The sequence below is a fragment of the Nicotiana tabacum genome, chromosome 4, assembly GCF_000715075.1.
Source record: "Nicotiana tabacum cultivar K326 chromosome 4, ASM71507v2, whole genome shotgun sequence".
Lineage (NCBI taxonomy): Eukaryota > Viridiplantae > Streptophyta > Magnoliopsida > Solanales > Solanaceae > Nicotiana > Nicotiana tabacum.
In genome coordinates this window covers 141,187,364-141,207,176 of record NC_134083.1, presented here as the reverse complement: position 1 = coordinate 141,207,176, position 19,813 = coordinate 141,187,364, and the positions used below count along the sequence as shown (strand labels likewise).

The 19,813-nt window shown below is 36.7% G+C and overlaps 2 protein-coding genes across 2 annotated transcripts; both read right to left on the bottom strand.

Annotated features, from left to right (window-relative positions):
- Nucleotides 1–7,383: 7,383 nt before the first annotated feature.
- LOC142180148 (uncharacterized) lies at nt 7,384–9,465 on the bottom strand. Its single transcript, XM_075251082.1, has 3 exons — nt 8,777–9,465; nt 8,314–8,460; nt 7,384–8,146 (listed from the first exon to the last, which is right to left on the bottom strand). The coding sequence occupies exons 1-3, from the start codon at nt 9,463–9,465 to the stop codon at nt 7,384–7,386; spliced, it is 1,599 nt and encodes a 532-aa protein (XP_075107183.1).
- Nucleotides 9,466–9,652: 187 nt separating this feature from the next.
- Nucleotides 9,653–10,777, bottom strand: LOC142180147 (uncharacterized). Its single transcript, XM_075251081.1, has one exon. The coding sequence runs from the start codon at nt 10,775–10,777 to the stop codon at nt 9,653–9,655; it is 1,125 nt and encodes a 374-aa protein (XP_075107182.1).
- Between the last annotated feature and the right edge of the window lie 9,036 nt (nt 10,778–19,813).

The following is a 19,813-nucleotide window of genomic DNA, read 5'->3' as shown; positions in this document are numbered from 1 at the left end:
TCTTTTGGTTTGGGGACGACAAGTACTTCGTCTCGAGTAGAACTGGGGGTGAGGTAAGGAGTAGTATAAGAGTACGTGGTTCGGTCATCGATAAACCTCTCTTTATTCATTCAATAGGGCAGGGCTGTGGACCAATGCACATTACTTAGACGGGTTTTAGAAGGCATATAGGAAGGAATGAAGAAATCGAATATAAAAGAAAAGACAAAGAAAAGAGAGAATATCAGGTTCTATTTCTTAGGATATGAGTGAATCTTGTCTATTTCAACCCCCTAGATTCAGATTCTACTTTTGAACCTTTCAAAAATTAACCAATTAACCTTTCAAATATGTATTTCAAATTCGTTTGAACGAAAGGAGAAAAAAAGAGAGGAGATAGAATCCATTTCTTTTAGATACTTTATGTAAGAAACTCTACCCATCTAGAACATTTATGGGATATATCTCGCCAAACTAGATAAAACTATTATTCTAATCTAGACTCTAAAGGAATATTATGTTGATTCACATCAATTAATTAGAAATTAATTCGAGGGAAGAGAGACCCATACAAATTAATTATGCGCCATAAACCGGATTTGAACGTAACTAGCGACACAAGGATTTTAAGTCCTCCGCTCTACCAACTGAGTTATCCTGGCTATTCCCAATGTAGTACCCTCATTTTACTAGAGAACTTGGGTCTATGTCATTTAAAAGGACAAAAGTATATTCAATTATTTTATCAAAGCCGGGGAATTTCTTCGACCTTCAAAAAGATGACTTTGTAAGTTTCAGTATGGGTATGGACCGAGAATCATTCAACTAGGAATCCCTTTTTCAATGATGTTCATTTCGATTTGTATCATATATATTTTACAGGACTAGAGATAAGAGAAAGTCATTTATGCTCAAATTCATTTCTAAAAGAATAGAGCGAATGAGAAAGATAAGGAATTTGGAATCACTAAGGAAAGGGGGTCGAATAAATAGTTGGGGAATGAAATAGTCGTTTTGGGGATAGAGGGAGTTCAACCCTCACGATCTTTAAAGTCGACGTATTTTCTTCTTACTATAAATTTCGGTGTTGCATGTATTGACATGTAGAACGGGACTCTATTCACAATTTTAGTTTGTGCGATCTTAAACATTAAATTTTTACATGCACTTAATTATACAAGATCAAGTGCAAACTTTAAATGTTCACGTTCCTTTTAGCTTGATTATTGACTAAGATCAAGTCATTTGCTACATTCAAGCTTCATCAAAGAATAGGTTGCCTTTTTCATTATGTTCTCATTGTGATTGAGCTTTCAATCCTATTATAATTAATCGATTGTCGTGCAGTTTTTATTTGCGTTTACCTCTGAAATTTAAAGGTAGGGTCGGGTAGGGCTATGGATAGCTATTTTGGGTGGGAAAAAAAGTAACAAACACCAAATGCTTAAAATTAGCTTATAGTATAAAGAAAGATAGAGTTGGAATTAAGTGGAATGATGAGTTTTTAAATGGTTGTTTGGTGCCTTATATAAAAAATGAAGTATTTAATTAGTATTATTTTTGATAAAGCTATTATGAACATATTAATATGATTTGAATTGTGTATTTTTAATATGATCTTTTACATTGATTTTTTCATTCGTCCACTTTTTTAAATGTCAAAATTGCTTGCATAAAATCCTGCGTCTCCCCCGGGGCCAACAATAGTTTATTTGGGTGGATAAAAGTCACAAACACCAAATACTTAAAATTAGCTTAGAGCATAAAGTTGGAATTAAGTGGAATTTTCTTTACTACTATTTCCTTATTAAAGTTTTAAATTTTCTCCACATTCAAAAGATTAATCTAATTAGCGCATAATGAGTTGTCATTGTCTCTTCATTTAAATGTTGAAAATTATAGTAATACCTCCCTTTAATCATAGAAAAGAAAACATATATGGAACTATGGCCAAATAGGAGATACGAATATGAATATGAAAATACAAAAGTTGTCCATATATGATTGGGAAAAGAAAAGTTTCCATAAGTTCTTACTTTGGGTAGAAGAAATAATTAACCAACGTAAGCCCTACTTAATTGTTGCCTAAGTAATAATTTCCTAAACGGAGGCACTTCAGACTGATATCTATAAATACTCTCAAACCTCATTCGCTCTCTTCAACTTATTACATTACGTTCTTTTCATATAAAGGTTGTAAGGTAAAATATTCAGAAGAAAGTTGCGTTCTTGTTGATATTCATGGAGCAGTTACAACAACTTGGTCAAGAGCGTTTCCGTTTCCGTCCCACAGATTCAGAAAGACTTATGTTCTTGTTGAGATTCATTGTTGGACAAGAGATGCATGATTCTGGATTTATTACCACTAACGTTGATGTCTATGGCAAACAAGAACCTTGGGAGATTTACGACGTTCTCTACAGTCAAAAGTTGATAGATATTAGTTTTGTACACTTGTCATCATTTAAACTTAGATATATCAATACATGCTTGAGAGTATCAGGGATATATCCTCTTATGCTGCTTGTCTACTCTATGACCTACTTATTTCACATATTCTTGGAGTTATGAAGGTTAACTTGACACCTTTCACACCTAAGCACATTACCAGTACCTATGATAAGATAGCCTTCTCTATAATGGGTTACACTTTAAATGATGATGGATGGGTTAAGCGCGCCAAAGTTGAGAGTGTCCCAGTATAGGTTGAAGCTCCCACTAAACCACCAGAGTCTTAGTCAACTGCCTCTCAAAATTTTCAGCAGATTCAGCAATATCTAGACGGTGTAAGACTTATGCTGGTTGAGATGAAAGAGCAGGTTAACAAAATCAGAGAAGTCGCCAAGGAAACAGGTACAGATGTGGCCAAGCTTAGGATGGATATGGGAGCAACACGGAGACAAGGAACCGGGGCATTCAACTTCATGTCAGAAAACATAGACAAGCTCGTCAAAGATGTTGAAACCTCCTATGAATCCTTCTGCACCAAAGTGATCAATACCCTCAAATACTTCTTAAGAAGAAATTAAGGCGTGGTTAAAAACAATCTCTTGTGCTTGCTTTTGCTTGAAAAACTTATTTTTGCATTTGTATGTATGAACCATCACTCTATGCCTCTGCTGAAGGCATTACTTATACTGCCCTAACTAGTATGCATATTATCTATATATTATTTTCTCATCTAGTGTGCGTAGTATCTGAATACATATTGTTATATACTGGGCTTGCACTTTTCTTTTTTTTATTGATGTCAAAGGGGGAGAACATGTATGGAGAAAGTAAATCAACAACTCAGGGGAGCAGTAATGAGTAATGAGTACAACAACTCTAAGGGGAAGTATACAACTCAGGGGGAGCAGTAATGAGTACAACTCTAAAGGGAAAACATGTATGGAGAAAGTAAATCAACAACTCAGGGGGGGCAGTAATGAGTAATGAGTACAACAACTCTAAGGGGAAGTATACAACTCAGGGGGAGCAGTAATGAGTACAACTCTAAAGGGAAGTATACTTTGTTTACTCTCTCTTTATTGTCATCATCAAAGTACCCTGTGGTGATGATGAGGACAACAGTAGTTATCGCTACTTTATCACAAAGCTGAAGAAGAAAAGCAACGCGAGGTATCATCGTGCTGTAGGAAACAAGGGAAGTTGGAAACAGGACGCCGAGGGCAAACTAGTGGTTAATATTGGATCCAAGACAAATTTGTCTTACAAGAATAAAGAGTTTTACCCTGAAGATCAGAAAGATGGACATTGGCTCATGAAGGAGTACGAGCTTTTTAAGGTTATTCTTCACAAGTTCCACCAAGACTGTAGAGATTATGTTTTCTGCACCATCAAGAAGCTGAAGCATGTTAACCGTTCATCTGAAACTTCCACAATCACAACGTTGAATAATGATTCTGATGGAACTGATGAGGTAACGAGTTCTGTTGATAACTTGTTGGCTACTAATAATTGCAAGGATTATTATAATATGTGCAAGAATTTGGAACACTCTGAAACGATGGCTTTTCAAGTGATGAATAATAGTGTTGATGAATCATTACAAATAGTGGACGAACCAGCTGAAGGGACTACTTTTGAGGCGCCTAAATTAGATGTGACTGAAGATTTGTATCAATGGGATGGAAAGTAATTAGACAAATTAAATCAGATATTATATGATGTGCCCGAGGTTGATGTTGAAAGAACGGGGGGGGGGGGGAGGGGGGGTGAATTATGGACTATTAAAACTTAGTTGACTAAGTTTCAGTTTAGTCGACTAGCTTTCGTACAGTACACAGATAAGACAGATGAATGCAGTGAATTTGAAAGCAACACAAGACACAACAGTTTTTATACTGGTTCAGTACCGGTGTGGTACTTACGTCCAGGTTTTCTTGGGTCACAAGAGTTCTTTTAGATCTTTGATAAAGAATTACAACAGTGATGATTTTGGCTCGTTCACCACCAACGATGTTTAGCAATAATGATTTTTGGATGTTGACACAACTCTCTTTTGTATTCTAACTCCTTCTATCTTTTATGACACTTGTAGACTCAAGAACAGTATTTGTACTTAGATTTAGAGAGACTTAGAAGACAGTATTTTTAGTTGCGCACTTCACTCCCTTGAGTTCACCAGTGTCCTTATAGGCAAGTATTGTTGTATGTTTGTGTCTGATTCCAGCAAGGTATCTTTGATTTCTTCAAGAGAGATGATTGTTGGATTAGAGCAGGGTGTCTCTGATTTCTTCGAGAGAGATGGGCTGAAATTTATTAAATCACAGAGTGCTCTGTTCCATGCCATTCCCATGCCGAGATGCTTCATACTTACTTCAAAGAGATGAGCGCATGTCAAATGGTTTCCAGTTGGTGGAGCGGATTAAATAATAAAGGAGTGCTTGATGACAAGAAGCACAACTTTTAATTGTCTCCCACTATGATGTGTTTACCACCCAACTTGTCTCCCATTTCTTTTGTCTTTCCTTCTTGATCTTTGTTAGATTTGAGTTATCGCCTTTTTGATAGCTTGATCAACAACGAAGGGCCTGATGCCTTGAATCCATACAAACCAGTTGAGTATTTTGTTGTTCACAAGACAGTAAAGAACAAAGATATCTCTGGTGGATAAGGTGGTAAGGGACCCAGTCCTAGGAAGTAGAGTGGTAGCTATCATGTGGGCCAAGACCTGATGTTCAAACTTTAGATTTTTGGGACCAATGTCGGGGGGATTATCAGACAGGAAGGCTTTTGCTTCTTCTAAGGAAACTTCAAAGTCTTTTGGCCAAGAATTTTGCACAAAAAACTCATACCCATTAAACTTAGCAGAAAAAATCTTCTCAAATTGATAAGAGTCGAGAACAATTCGAGTGCCTAAAACCATGGATTCCAAGTCATCTTTATCATTCACAAATAAATTTGCATAGAACATTTTCACAGGCTCTTCATATACGGAGCTCTCAATAGTATCGAATAGAGAGGAAGGACGTTGAAAATCGAAAGCAGCAATGACATCAAAGTGCAGATTTTTCATAAGAGAGAGACTTATAGTGCGTCCATAAGCCATAGATTTCAATTTATAGGACTCAAACCTTGATTTCTCATTTGGTCCATAGAATATTAATTTGTCCTCTGGCCCAAATTTAGTACTCTCTACTTTCCCTTTCTTGCATGCAGATTTTTTGGGGGTTTGCTCTATGGGCCTCTTTCCTGCCTTTTTCTGGCTAATGGGAAGGTCTTCAGACGATTTACTGCTTTCATTTTTGGTTTTGATAGTGTCTGAGTCGATGGATGATTTCAAATCTACAGTTTCTTCCGGGTTGAGAGTTTTCCGAAACCTTCTGCTTCGTCTGGTCACAGTGGAAGATGGAAGGTTTTTTTTCACCATGGTGAGGGTTTCTTCAGAGAGAATGAGAAGTGATAGGGAGTAGGAGGATTCTTATCTAGACTTTGGAGGGTTGAAGAGTTGCATTGGTTGAAGGAGAGGACATATTCAGAAAGGAGTAACACTTCTGAGGGGATATTTCAGCGGTACTGATGGAGGTGTAATAATTACACTTTTATCAGAGTAAACTTAACACTTATAGGAGGAAAGTAAAGAGTTTTAATCGTATATCAAAGATTTGTTTTATAAAACACACATGATGCCAATCTTTTTCCGCAGTAGACAAAATCTTTCTTCTAAAAGAGGTTTTGTAAAAATATCAGCAAGTTAAGATTCAATACTAATGAATTCTAATGCAATATCACCTTTAGCAACATGATCACGAATAAAATGATGCTTGATTTCTATATGTTTTACTCTGGAGTGATGCACATAATTTTTTGCCAAACAAATAGCACTAGTATTATCACAGAATATAGAAGTTGTGGTAAGATATAAATCATAGTCGAGAAGTTGATGCATGATCCAAAGAACTTGTGTACAACAACTTCCAACAGCTAAATATTCTGCTTCAGTTGTTGATAAGGCAACACAATTTTGTTTCTTGCTATGCCAGGAAACTAGTACATTTCCCAACAGTTGGCATGTGCCGCTAGTACTTTTCCTGTCGATCTTATTACCTGCAAAATCTGCATTTGAAAATCCTTTCAAGACAAAAATTTTAGAGTGAGCATACCATAATCCTAATTCAGAGGTCTCAATAAGATATCTTATAATGCGTTTAACAGTAGTAAGATGATATTCCTTTGGAGCCGACTGAAACCTTGTACATTTACATACACTAAATATTATATCTGGTCGAGTAGCAGTGAGATATAGTAAGGATCCAATCATTCCTCTGTACATGATTTTTTCAACACTTTTTCCATGGTAATCTTCGTCAAGCAAAGTTGTTGGACTCATTGGAGTCCCAATGGGCTTAGCATTCTCCATGCCAAACCTTTTTATAAGTTCTTTGATGTACTTGGTTTGACTGATAAAGATCCCTTTGAGAGACTGTTTGACTTGTAGTCCAAGAAAGTAAGTTAACTCTCCCATCATGCTCATTAAAATTCTTCTTTCATAGAATGAGAAAATTCTTCACATAAAACAGAGTTAGGACTTCTAAAAATAATATCGTCAACATAAATTTGAGTAATAAGATTAACTGAATTTGAGTGCTTAATAAACAGAGTTGTATCGATATTACCTCGTTTGAAGCCTTGATTTAGAAGGAACAAGCTTAATCTTTCGTTCCAGGCTCGGGGAGCTTGCTTGAGTCCGTATAGAGCTTTTGTTAGCTTATATACATGATCTGGGAGAGTATCATTTACAAAACCAGGAGGTTGTTTTACATAGACTTCTTCAGAGATGTATCCATTTAGAAAAGTACTTTTTACATCCATTTGAAATAGTTTGAATCCTTTATGAGTAGCAAAGACAAGTAATATTCGAATAGATTCCAGTCTTGCTACTGGCGCGAATGTTTCATCTTAGTCGATTCCCTCCTGCTGAGAATAACCTTGCGCAACAAGCCGTGTTTTATTTCGCATCACTAGTCCAGATTCGTTTAACTTATTTCTGTAAACCCATTTTGTTCCTACAATAGAAGTATTTGAAGGTTTTGGAACCAGTTTCCATACTTTATTTCTTTCAAATTGATCAAGTTCATCCTTCATTGCTTTGACCCAACGAACGTCTTTTAGTGCTTCATTCACTTTATTTGGCTCAAGTTGAGAAATTAGAGCCATGTGGGAATTGAGCTTTTGAGACTTTCTGGTAGTGATTCCTTCGTGTGGATTTCCAATAATGAATTTGTGAGGATACCCAATTTCACTTTTCCATTCATTTGGGATGGTTGTAGTTGTTTCCCTTTTCTCAGTTGTCAACTGTTCTGTTGAAGAAGATTCTTGGACTTCATTATGTTCCTCAGTTGACTGATCTTGCTGACCAGTCGACTCCTCTTGACAATCTATTCCTGTAAAAGTAGATTTTGGAACAATAGAAATTTCCTCATCTTCAGGAAGTTTTTTATTTCCTAAGTGAGGGTTAGTGTCAACAAAGATAACATGAATTGATTCTTCAATACATAAGGTTCTTTTATTGTAGACTCTATATGCTCTACTTGAGGGAGAATATCCAAGGAATATACCTTCATCGCTTTTTGGATCAAACTTACCCAGATTGTCCTTTCCATTATTGTGAATGAAGCATTTGCATCCAAAAGGATGAAAATAACCAATGTTGGGTTTCTTACTATTTCATAGCACATATGAAGTCTTTTTAAGAATGGGCCGAATCAAATATCTGTTGATAATATGACATGCAGTGCTTACAGCTTCTGCCTAGAAGTGCTGAGGTAGAGAGTTTTCCACAATCATGGTTCTAGCCATGTCCTGTAAAGTTCTATTTTTACGTTCTACCACTCCATTCTGTTGAGGCGATCTTGGTGAAGAGAAATTGTGAGAGATTCCTTGGTCATTGCAAAAGTTTTCAAAGGCTCTGCTTTCAAATTCTCCTCCGTAATCACTTCTGATAGTAAAAATGTAGTATCCCTTTTCACGTTGGACCTTCTTACAGAAAACTTTAAAATTTCTTAGGGCTTCATCTTTATGACTTAGAAAAATAACTCACGTAAATCGAAAAAAATCATCCACAATGACAAAAGCATATTTTCTACCACCTATACTAGCAGTTCTGGTTGGACCAAACAAGTCCATATGCAATAGTTGAAGTGGTTTAGTAGTAGAAATAAAATTTTTGATTTTGAAGGATGAGCGAGTTTGTTTTTCTAGTTAACATGCATCACAAATATGATATTTTGAAAAATATAGCTTTGGAAGACCAATGACAAGATCATGTTTAGAAAGTTTTTGGATAGTATACATGCTAGCATGTCCAAGCTTTCTATGCCAAACCCAAGGGTTATCGATCACAGAAGCAAGACAAATTTGATTTTCAAGACTATCTATATTACTGATGGTGTAGACATTTTTGTCTCTGTTACCTGAAAGAATGACTTTACCTGATTTGTCTTCTATAAACCAGCTATATTTCTTAAAACGAACCTCATAGTCATTTTCACATAGTTGACTGCTACTGAGAAGATTGTAACCGAGTTCATCAACCAGGTATACTTCATCCACTTCACATGTTGAGCTAAGGGGAACGTTTCCAATTCCAATAATATTTCCTTTTGATTTATCTCCGAAGGTAACTGTTCCTCCATCTAGTTTGGTGACTGTTTTGAATAATTGTTTGTCACCAGTCATATGTCTGGAACACGCGCTGTCAAGATACCATTTTCCTTTTTGATTCTTCTTGCGGTGTTCCTGCAAAATAAGATTACTTGTTTTTAGGTACCCAAGCCTGCTTGGGTCCTGAAAGGTTAGATTTCTGAGTGTTAGCTTGACTAGAGAATTTAGGCCGCCAGACCTATCTCCTATTGTCCTTAAACCTGCAATGGTTAGAAGTGTGACCACGTTTTCCACAATAAAAACACAACGGTTTATTGGGATTTTTAGAGCCCTTTTCTGCTCTGATTCTGTTCCTGCATTGGTTAGTGTTGTGACCATTTTTACCATAATAAGAGCATGCCTGGAGGTTTATAGTGTTAATAAAATAGTTAAATGGAGTGGCCGAGTTTGATTTGATGGAACTATGACTAGTGGGTCTTTGTAATCCATTCAATTTAAGTTGAAGTTCATTTACTTCCTCTTGAAGCATGCCACGTTCAATTTCATACACTTCCAGCTTCAAGGCCTAGTCCTTTTTTTCTCTTTGGATTTTTCTGAGTTCATTTAGAACTCTTTCAATATCTGCGAGAGCAATATTAACAAATTCTTGAAGTTCACAACAATTAGGATAAGTAGGAAGACGTACCTCACTAGTTCCCTCGTCTGCCATAAGACCGAGTTTACCTGAGTCCTCATTGCTATCTTCTTTTATGGCCATGAAACACATATTTGCAATTTCTTCAAGGTCAGATTTTTCTTCATCACTCCAGGATCCAAAAGACTTCTTCTTTTGAAAGATCCTGCTGAGTTTTGTCTTCAGTAGGGGACAATCAGCTTGAATGTGTCCATGTTTTCCACATTCAGAGCATCTTCCATTATTTTTATCATTTTTATTATTTGTCCTTCCTCTTCTGAAGTTTAATTTTCCTCTTTTGTTGAATCTGTACTTCCTGATCATGCTAGCTACAACTTGAGAAAGCATGGCTATGTTTTTATCCTGTTCTCCTTCTTCCTCTTCTTCTTCATTTTCTGGTTCAACCACAGTTGCTTTAAAGGCTACTGCTTTCTTCTTTTCTTGTTGAATTTGCCTGTCCAAATGAGTTTTCTCAAAAGCAATTAAATTACCTCTAAGTTCATCATAGGATATTTTGTCAAGGTCTTGACATTCCAGAGCAATAACTTTGGGATGCCAGATTGTGGGTAGGCTTCTAAGGATTTTCTTGACATGTTCTCCGTTTTTTATTGGTCTACCAAAGGGTTTTAGATCTCCAAGGATTTTGCTGAATCTGGAGAACATTTCTTCCACTGATTCTCCATCCTTCATTTGAAATAGCTCATAATCACGAACTAGAAGATTGATCCTTGTTTTTTTTACCTTGTTGGTTCCCTCATATGTGATTTCCAATTTATCCCACATTTCCTTGGCAGTTTCACAGCTTGAAATCTTTTCATACTCTTCTCCACTGATAACATTATACAGTAGAGTTTTTGCTTTGGCATTCACAGTTATAACAGCATCTTGTTCATCAGTGTAATCATCCAAGTCAAGTGGATCAGTTGATACAATGATTTGATCATTTTCATCTTTCTTTGGTGGAATCGGAAGATTTATCTTTTTTATAACACGCCAAACTTTGATGTCATATGACATAGTGTATGTTTCCATGCGAACTTTCCAATGAGAAAAATATTTTTCGTTGAAGTATGGAGGTCGTACCTGAGAGGTTCCTTCTTGAAATAATGAACCGACAACTGTGTTTGATCCCATGATCTTTTTCTCACTAGCTGTTAAGCAAAGTTTGTGAGCCTTGCTCTGACACCAATTGAAAGAACAAGGGGGGGGGGATAAATTGTGGACTATTAAAACTTAGTTGATTAAGTTTCAGTTTAGTCGACTAGCTTTCGTACAGTACACAGATAAGACAGATGAATGCAGTGAATTTGAAAGCAACACAAGACACAACAGTTTTTATACTGGTTCAGTACTGGTGTGGTACTTACGTCCAATTTCCCTTGGGTCACAAGGGTTCTTTTAGATCTTTGATAAAGAATTACAAAAGTGATGGTTTTGGCTCATTCACCACCAACGATGTTTAGCAATAATAATTTCTGGATGTTGACACAACTCTCTTTTGTATTCTAACTCCTTCTATCTTTTATGACCTTTGTAGACTCAAGAATACAGTGTTTGTACTTAGATTTAGAGAGACTTAGAAGACAGTGTTTGTAGTTGCGCACTTCACTCTCTTGAGTTCACTAGTGTCCTTATAGGCAAGTATTGTTGTGTGTTTGTGTCTGATTCCAGCAAGTATCTTTGATTTCTTCAAGAGAGATGATTGTTGGATTAAAGCAGGGTGTCTCTGATTTCTTCGAGAGAGATGGGCTGAAATTTGTTAAATCATGGAGTGCTCTGTTCCATGCCGTTCCCATGCCGAGATGCTTCATACTTACTTCGAAGAGATGAGCGCATGTCAAATGGTTTCCAGTTGGTGGAGCGGATTAAATAATAAAGGAGTGCTTGATGACAAGAAGCACCACTTCCAATTATCTCCCACTATGATGTGTTTACCACCCAACTTGTCTCCCATTTCTTTTGTGCTTCCTTCTTGATCTTTGTTAGATTTGAGTTATCTCCTTTTTGATAACTTGATCAACAACGAAGGGCCTGATGCCCTGTTCTCTGCAGGCAAAAGTAGATAGATATTAGTTTTGTACACTTGTCATCATTGAAACTTAGATATAACAGATGTAGAGGCGAATATTGTTGAGCCATTAGCAGCAGTAGTTGAACCTACAGAGGCTGCTTATACTTGTGGGCAAGATTCTGTTGAAGCCACGGACATGCTCAATTTGGATCCTTCGACGCCAGATATGAGCAGCCATTCAGCGCATGTTGAATATTCTGAAGTTACTTATATGTCTCGAATGAATTTGATGAGCTTTGATCAGTCAGTGCCCGAAGATGTGCTTGGCTTGAATGAATGGGATATAATGGATTCTTCGATGCCAGATATGAGCAGCAATTCAGCACATATTGAATATTCTCAAATAAATTTGGAACACTACTCTGCAACGATGGATTTCAAGAATCACATGAGGCTGTGGAATCAATGGTGATGAATAATAGTGTTGAACCAGCTTCAGGGACTACTTTTGAGGCGCCCGAATTACAAGTGCCTGATGACTTGTATCAATGGGATGAAAAGGAATTCGACGAACCAAATCAGATATTAGATGATGTGCCCGAGGTTGATGTAGCGATGAATATTGCCGAGCCATTAGCAGCAACAGTGGAACCTACAGAGGCCACTTATTTTGTTGAAGCCACGGCCATGTTCAATATTGTTGATCAGTCGGTATCTGAAGTGGCTACTTTTGAGAAGGAACATGAAGAGCAGTTATATTGGTTGTCTAGGATGGGGAAGATACATGTTACGAGATGTTGGAGCCAAACGAAGCATTTCAACTAGCTCCATAAATCTTTATTCTAGTAGATGTATGATTGATCATTTATTAATGTATATGTAGTAACACCTTATGTTAGCTTCCAAAAGAATTTTGGCGTTTGTAGTGTTTTTTAATAAGAGGCCAACTGTTACTTAGCTTTCCTTTGTTATTGCACATGGAATTGTAGATACTTTGTAATAGGATACCATGGAAATGCTGTGCATCAAGAAGCGCATGGAGTTGTTTATATAGTTTTCAATTAAGTCAAAGATCTTGTAATTTAAAAGGCTAAAGCATAGAAGAGATTTTGCTGATTAGCTATGTTTTCCTCTTGTATTGTCTTGCCCACATATAGAATGCAATTTACTTTGCTTCTATATTTCATGTGTTGTGAGTCTCGAGCACTATTGGATCTTCATATTCCTGAATCCTGACAAGAAATGGAGATGTATAAATGTGATTAGAGACGAATCCAAAAAAATAAAAATTTAAGGGTAACAATACTCTAGTTTGTAGTGTTTCAAATTACTCATAATATGGTAATTAATTAAGATCTAATCAGGAAAACTTTTAAGTTCTGATTTTATTATAGAAGTCGCAGTACCCATAATTTTATTTGTGTCACAAAACACGGAATTAGCTGCATATATTACTCCTATACAGTAAGAATAGAGCGATTAGTGGAATTTTCTTTTACTATTTCCTTATTAAAGTTTTCCTCAACATTGAAAAAAGAATTTAAGTAGCGCATAACGATTTAGCATCACTCCTTTTACTATAAGATACATTTAAGTGGTGCAAAATTAGGCCTAATTGGCAAAAACTTCCTTTTGTCAAAGAAGATAATACATGAAATTATGAGTCAAACGGAGTGAGAATCAGAGGCGGATCCATGATTAAAATTTAATGGTTCAACTTTTACACTGAATTAATTATACTATTAAAATTATGAGTTCAAATCTAATATTTGTTGAAATTTTACAAATCTATAATCAGTGTCGAAAGTTATAGGTTCATATGAACCCTTAACCGAAAGGCTATGTCCGCACTTGGTTTCAACACTTCTCTATTTTTTTAAAATTAATAATTGCTACGTAGTTCCTGAATCGAAAAGGAAAAAAAAAGAAAGTTTATTAGTACAAAGAATCACATGAATAAATGTTTACTACTAGAATATTTTGTTGTTTAATTTAATTCTCGTTGAAGTCAAAAGTCTCCATATATAAATATGTTTGGAAAATAAAGGGCTTCTTTTCTTCTTTTTTTCTTCGAAAAGAACAGCCTTTTTAAGTGTTGCTTTGAGCGAAAGAAACTAAATGAACTTAACCTAACCTTACTTTGTGCCTAGTTAATTTCTAAACGGAGGCTGAGCAACGTATCTAAAAATTCACATGAATAGTTAGGAAACTTTCCATATTTATTAGTAAAAAATGAAAATAATTACCATATTGTTACTTTGGGTGGAAGAAACATAATTAACTAACCAACGGAAAATACTTGTTGCTTGCTTAAGTTGCTAAACAAAACCTATAAAATCTCATAAACTCTCCCTTCCTGCCTCTCAGATGCAAATTATTGCATTCTTTCATACTATTCTTGTTCTATTTCATTCATTGTTATTCTGAACAAGCAAGTTACTTACGTTCTTGTTGAGTTTATTCCATGGATCCGCACTTAAAGCTCGAGGACGGTTTCCGTTTTCGCCCCACAGATTCAGAAGGGCTGACGTTCTTGTTGAGATTCATTGCTGGACAAGAGATGCATGATTCTGGATTTATTACCACTAACGTTGCTGTCTATGGCAAACAAGAACCTTGGGAGATTTACGACAACGGAGTACCCTGTGGTGATGATGAGGACAGCACCAGTTATCGCTATTTCATCACAAAGCTGAAGAAGAAAAGCAACGCGAGGTATCATCGTTCTGTCGGAAACAAGGGCACTTGGAAACAGGACAACAAGGGCAAACCAGTTCACTACAAAAATATGGAAAACGCATCTTCAGTGGTTAATATTGGATTCAAGACAAATTTGTCTTACAAGAATAAAGTGTTTTACCCTGAAGATCAGAAAGATGGGCATTGGCTCATGAAGGAGTACGAGCTTTCTAAGGTTATTCTTCACAAGTTCGACCAAGACTGTAGAGATTATGTTCTCTGTACCATCAAGAAGCTGAACCACATTAACAGTTCATCCGAAACTTCCACAATCACGACGTTGAATAATGTTTCCGATGGAACTGATGAGGTAACGAGTTCTGTTGATGGCTTGTTGGCTACTAACAATTGCAAGAATTATTATAATATGTGCAAGAATTTGGAACATTCTGAAACGATGGCTTTTCAAGAATCAATGGTGATGAATAATAGTGTTGTTGAACCATTACAAGTAGTGGCCGAACCATATGCGCCTGATGACTTGTATCAATGGGGTGGAAAGGAATTAAACGAATTAAATCAGATATTGGATGGTGTACCCGAGGTTGATGTAGCAGTCGATATTGTCGAGCCATTAGCAGCAGCAGCGGAACCTACAGAGGCTGCTTATACTTGTGGGCAACATTCTGTTGAAGCCACGACCATGCTCAATTTTGATCAGTCGGTGCTGCCTGATATGCGCAGCAATTACTCTGAAGTGGCTGATCACATGACTTATATGTCTCAAATAAATTCGAAAAAGGTGCCCGAAGATGTGCTCGGCTTGGATCCATGGGATATAATGAGCTCGGATGAGTTAAATCGGATATTAAAAGATGTATATATCTGAGTGTTGTACATAGATATTTTTCGACAAGCTGTATAAATCTTTTCTAATACAGTGAGCATTTTTTAATGTAACATTATAGCTTATTCGCATTGGTGGAATGACATTAATTTTCTTAATACGCTCCCAATTGTTGCCATTCCAGTGATCAATCTGTATGAAATTTCTTTTTGTCCCCATTTTTCTTTTTCTCGCGATGTTCAGTCATAACTCATAATGTGACGTTCTTAATGAAAGGCCAACTGCTACTTAGCTTTCTTTTATCCTGTTCCGCTTTGAAGTGTTTCATGGACATTGACAAATGTTAAGGGAGAATAAGAAAAAATGTTGTCATTTCTTGATGTTATAAGCTTAACCTTGGCAGGAGAACTAAATATAATTGACATTCTTCAGATGGAATAAAACTGCAATATGCAAAGCTTCTTTGGGCAGTGTCGCAAAGAAGGACAAATTAACTGTGGATTCAATGGCTTCATAACATTTATATAAAGGACAAGGACTTGATGCAAATGAGTACTCCAGAGCAAGCAAGTTGGTTGTTAGAAATTGGAGATCCAGGTTCAACTCTGATTAACCTCACTGATAAGGTTCATTCAGTATCAAAAATGCTTATATCTTTTTCTCTTGTCCCTACTCAAGGCTTATTTAGGAGTCTGCTAGGACAATGAGAAGGTATATTGGCTGCTCGGACAATGAGGTCGATCACTTGGATATCTAGGAAGGTGAATAACAGCAGGCCGCGAGCAGGCATTCTAGTCAATTAACTCCTTAATCGACTAGCATACTCAAACTCTGCTAAAATAAGGGAGGTTTATATAAGCTTTGCATGAACTTCAATTTAAAAATCAAAGAGAGCATTCTCTATTGTAATTTAAGATTAGCTTGCTCGTACCTCACCTAACCCGACAAGTACGTTACTGCATAATAATTTTGCTTCCAAAAGGAGGCAGGAAACGGATATTATAATCCTCTATGTTCCACATCTTTATGGTTCTTGTTAATTCCTATTACCCGAATTCATTATGTTCCTCGAGACAATATCTCTCTCTGGCATTTCGCCAAATTATTTATGGGCTTTTATGATCTCATGGTTTTTGTTTATACAATTTATTGAAAACACTTGCACTAATCACTAAATATATTTAGAGAGTTAGACAGCGAAAACTAGAAATCAATCATGAGTAATTGATAATACGGATAACATGGATATAAGATGCTACTTGGTCAATTAACTCCACAACAGACTAACACACTCACACTCTGCTAACATAAGGGAGGTTTCTATAAATTTTGCATGAAGTTCAATTTTAAAACCAAATGGAGCATTTTCTATTGTAATTTAAGATAATCTTGCGCGTACCTCAATCAATCAGGTATGTTCCACTAGCATAATCATATCTTGTCTAACAAGGCTTAGGCAAATGAAAAAAACCTTTCATCCTTACGTTCGAACTTTAGATGAAAAAAATCTTTCATCCTTGTCTAACAAGCATTTGTGAAATAGTGCCATACCTTGTATTGTCTCCCTTTGAAGCATCATGCAGCACAAACATCTCGAAGACTCCACTTTGTTACACCTAAGTTTCAATGATGACAATAGTGCAAATCTAATTATATCCATTTAATTGTAGGAAATTAGGAGGCAATACTACTTCAAAGGAAGTCCTTTTAGTAAGGACATCAGAAAAGAAACGAGATCAAGGCAACAAGAACGATGCTAAATCAAAGGAAGTCAAAGCCATCAAAAGGGAAACAAAATCAAGTCCAGGCGCTAAAGGAAGTCAAGGCTAAATCAAAAGACATTGAGGCTTTCAAGAAGGAAACATATCAAGTGTAGCTGCTAAAGAATATCAGGCCGTATTTCAAGGACTGATTTATGTTGGCCTAAGTGAAGGTTAGTTTTGAAGATTGACAAAGGAAGCTCAGGCATGAACCGGATCCATCCCTTGTGTGCATAGACACGGGCAGATTCGAGCATGTGGGATGCACGTGAAGGAGATAAGCTTAACTTGGTAAAATTGATATCTCCTGATCGAAAAGGTTACATAATTGATAAGGAGAAGGTCTCCTTAATCAAAGAGAACACTATCCAAGATAAGAGAGGAGTTAGAAGTTGAGATCAACTAGAACTCTTCCACCAAGGAAGAGTATCATTAGAACTCTAGTTATTTCTTTATCTACTAGCTCTATATATTGCAGTATGTTCTCATTCTACAGGCATGCACAAAAGCAGAAGTTAAATGTGAATTGAGAGCAAAATAGCAAGGCATTTTGCAAGCAATTCGTGTGTGATTCAAGTGTGCAAACCTGAAGCTTCATGAACCAGATAGAAGAAACAGCTCAAAGTATCTGTCTTTTATTCTAGTTCAATTGTAGTAGGTATTTTCATATTGTACCTTTCAGCTTTATCTAGAAGCAATTGTAATAGGTACTTAGAGTATTCAAGTTAGAGTTAACTTGAAGTTGTCACAACAGTTAGAGGTTGTTTGCCACAACGGGATTAGAGTTAATCCTAGGTTTACAAAAGTGTTTTGTAAATGAAGTTTTTGGCTCAGTGATTTAGTAAGAGTTTGGGAAAATCCTACTGGGAAGTAGGTCGTGGTTTTTTCACCTTTTGAGCCAGGTGTTTTCCACGTAAAATACTTGTATTCTTTACTTTTCACATTTACTATTTCAGCAATAGTAGGTTAAGGAGCACATAGAAAAACTCGATCCTTCTATAATTAGTTTAGGCAGAAAATTGGGTACCACACAAATCACCCCCCTCTTGTGTGGTATTGAAGTTAAAAACATCAATTGGTATCAGAGCGGGTTATCCTTGAAGAGGCTAACACCTTAGGAGAAGATCGAGATGAGTGCACTGCCTGGAAAGTGGGAAGGGCAATCCACTGCTAGGCTACCATTTTTCAATGGCCAGTATTACTCTTGGTGGAAAAACAGGATGATAGATCACATCATAGGAGAAGACTATGAGCTATGGGACATTGTCACAGATGGCCCACTGGCTACCATGAAGATAAATGTCGAAGGAGAAGAGGTGGCAAAGACAAGAGCTGACTGCACTGCTGACGACTTGAGGAAATGGGCTAAAGCCAAGAAATGGCTTATTTGCGGACTCAGTCCAGATGAGTACAATAGAATCCAAAGCTGTAACACTGCTAAGGAAATCTGGGACACTTTTCAAGTGGCCCATGAAGGAACACTTCAAGTGAAGAGGTCCAGAGGAACACTACTATATTCTCAATATGAGAATTTCACCATGAAGGAAGGGGAAACCATCCAAGATATGTATACAAGGTTCACTATACTGACAAATGAACTTAAGCCTCTTGGAAGGATTATTTCTGAAGAAGACAGAGTTGAGAAGATTTTGACAAGGGTTCTGCCAGTTACTTGGGAGAGCAAAATCACTACCATTCAGGAATCAAAGAACATTGCCACTCTTAAGTTGGATAAGCTAATTGGAAATCTCACTGCTTATGAACTTAGAAGGCAAACCATCAAGATGGATGTACCCAAGAAGGAAAGGAGCCTGGCACTCAGAATCAAGATGGATGTACCCAAGAAGGAAAGGAGCCTGGCACTCAGAATCACTGAAGGTTTTGATCTAGAAGATGATGAAATGGCTATGATCACAAAGTACTTCAAGAAGTACCTAAAGAGAGGAAAGGGTCCTTCAAGAAGTGGAAGCTACAGCAAACCAAAGGCTCCTGAAAGGCAAACCAATGAGGGATGCTACAAGTGTGGTAAGACTGATCACCACATCAAGAACTGCCCTCAATAGGAAATTGAATGGAAGAAGGAAAGAGCTGAATGAAGAATCAGGAAGAAGGAACAGGTTCAACCCAAGAAGAATAAAAGATCAACAAAGGCTATGGTTGCTGCTTGGGGAGAAAGCTCAGATGATGAAGATGGAGATGAACAAGCACCTATGGCCATTGGAGAATCTGATAAGGAATCTGAGGTAAGTGTAATTCATCTCAAAGACATCATTTAAATTTTGTCTAAAGAAAGGCTATCTGAATTACTTCTAGATTTTATTGATGAATTTGAGGATGTAAACAATGAAAAGGAACAACTGTCTAAGGAATGTGTGATTTTGAAAGCAAAGTGTAAGAACCTGTAACTTAGAGTCAGTGAGACTATAAGTGAAAATACTGCATTAAAGATCCAGGTTCATGCATTTGAATCAAATGTCCTAGATCTTAGATCTGAAAACCTAAAACTGAAATTAGGAACAAGTAAGAAGACAACAGATTACACACAACTCACTCTAGAAGAAAATGTAGGTAAATCAAAAGATAAGTTGTATAAGAAGGATAAGCAGGTTAGAATTTTGAGAGAGGATCTAGGCAAAGTCAAGCATGAACTAGACAAAACTTGTAAATGGAATAGGTCCTCCGATGCACTTTCATGGCTACAGGAACATCATAGTAGCAATAGAAGAGGACTTGGCTTTGGGAATCTGCCACCTAAA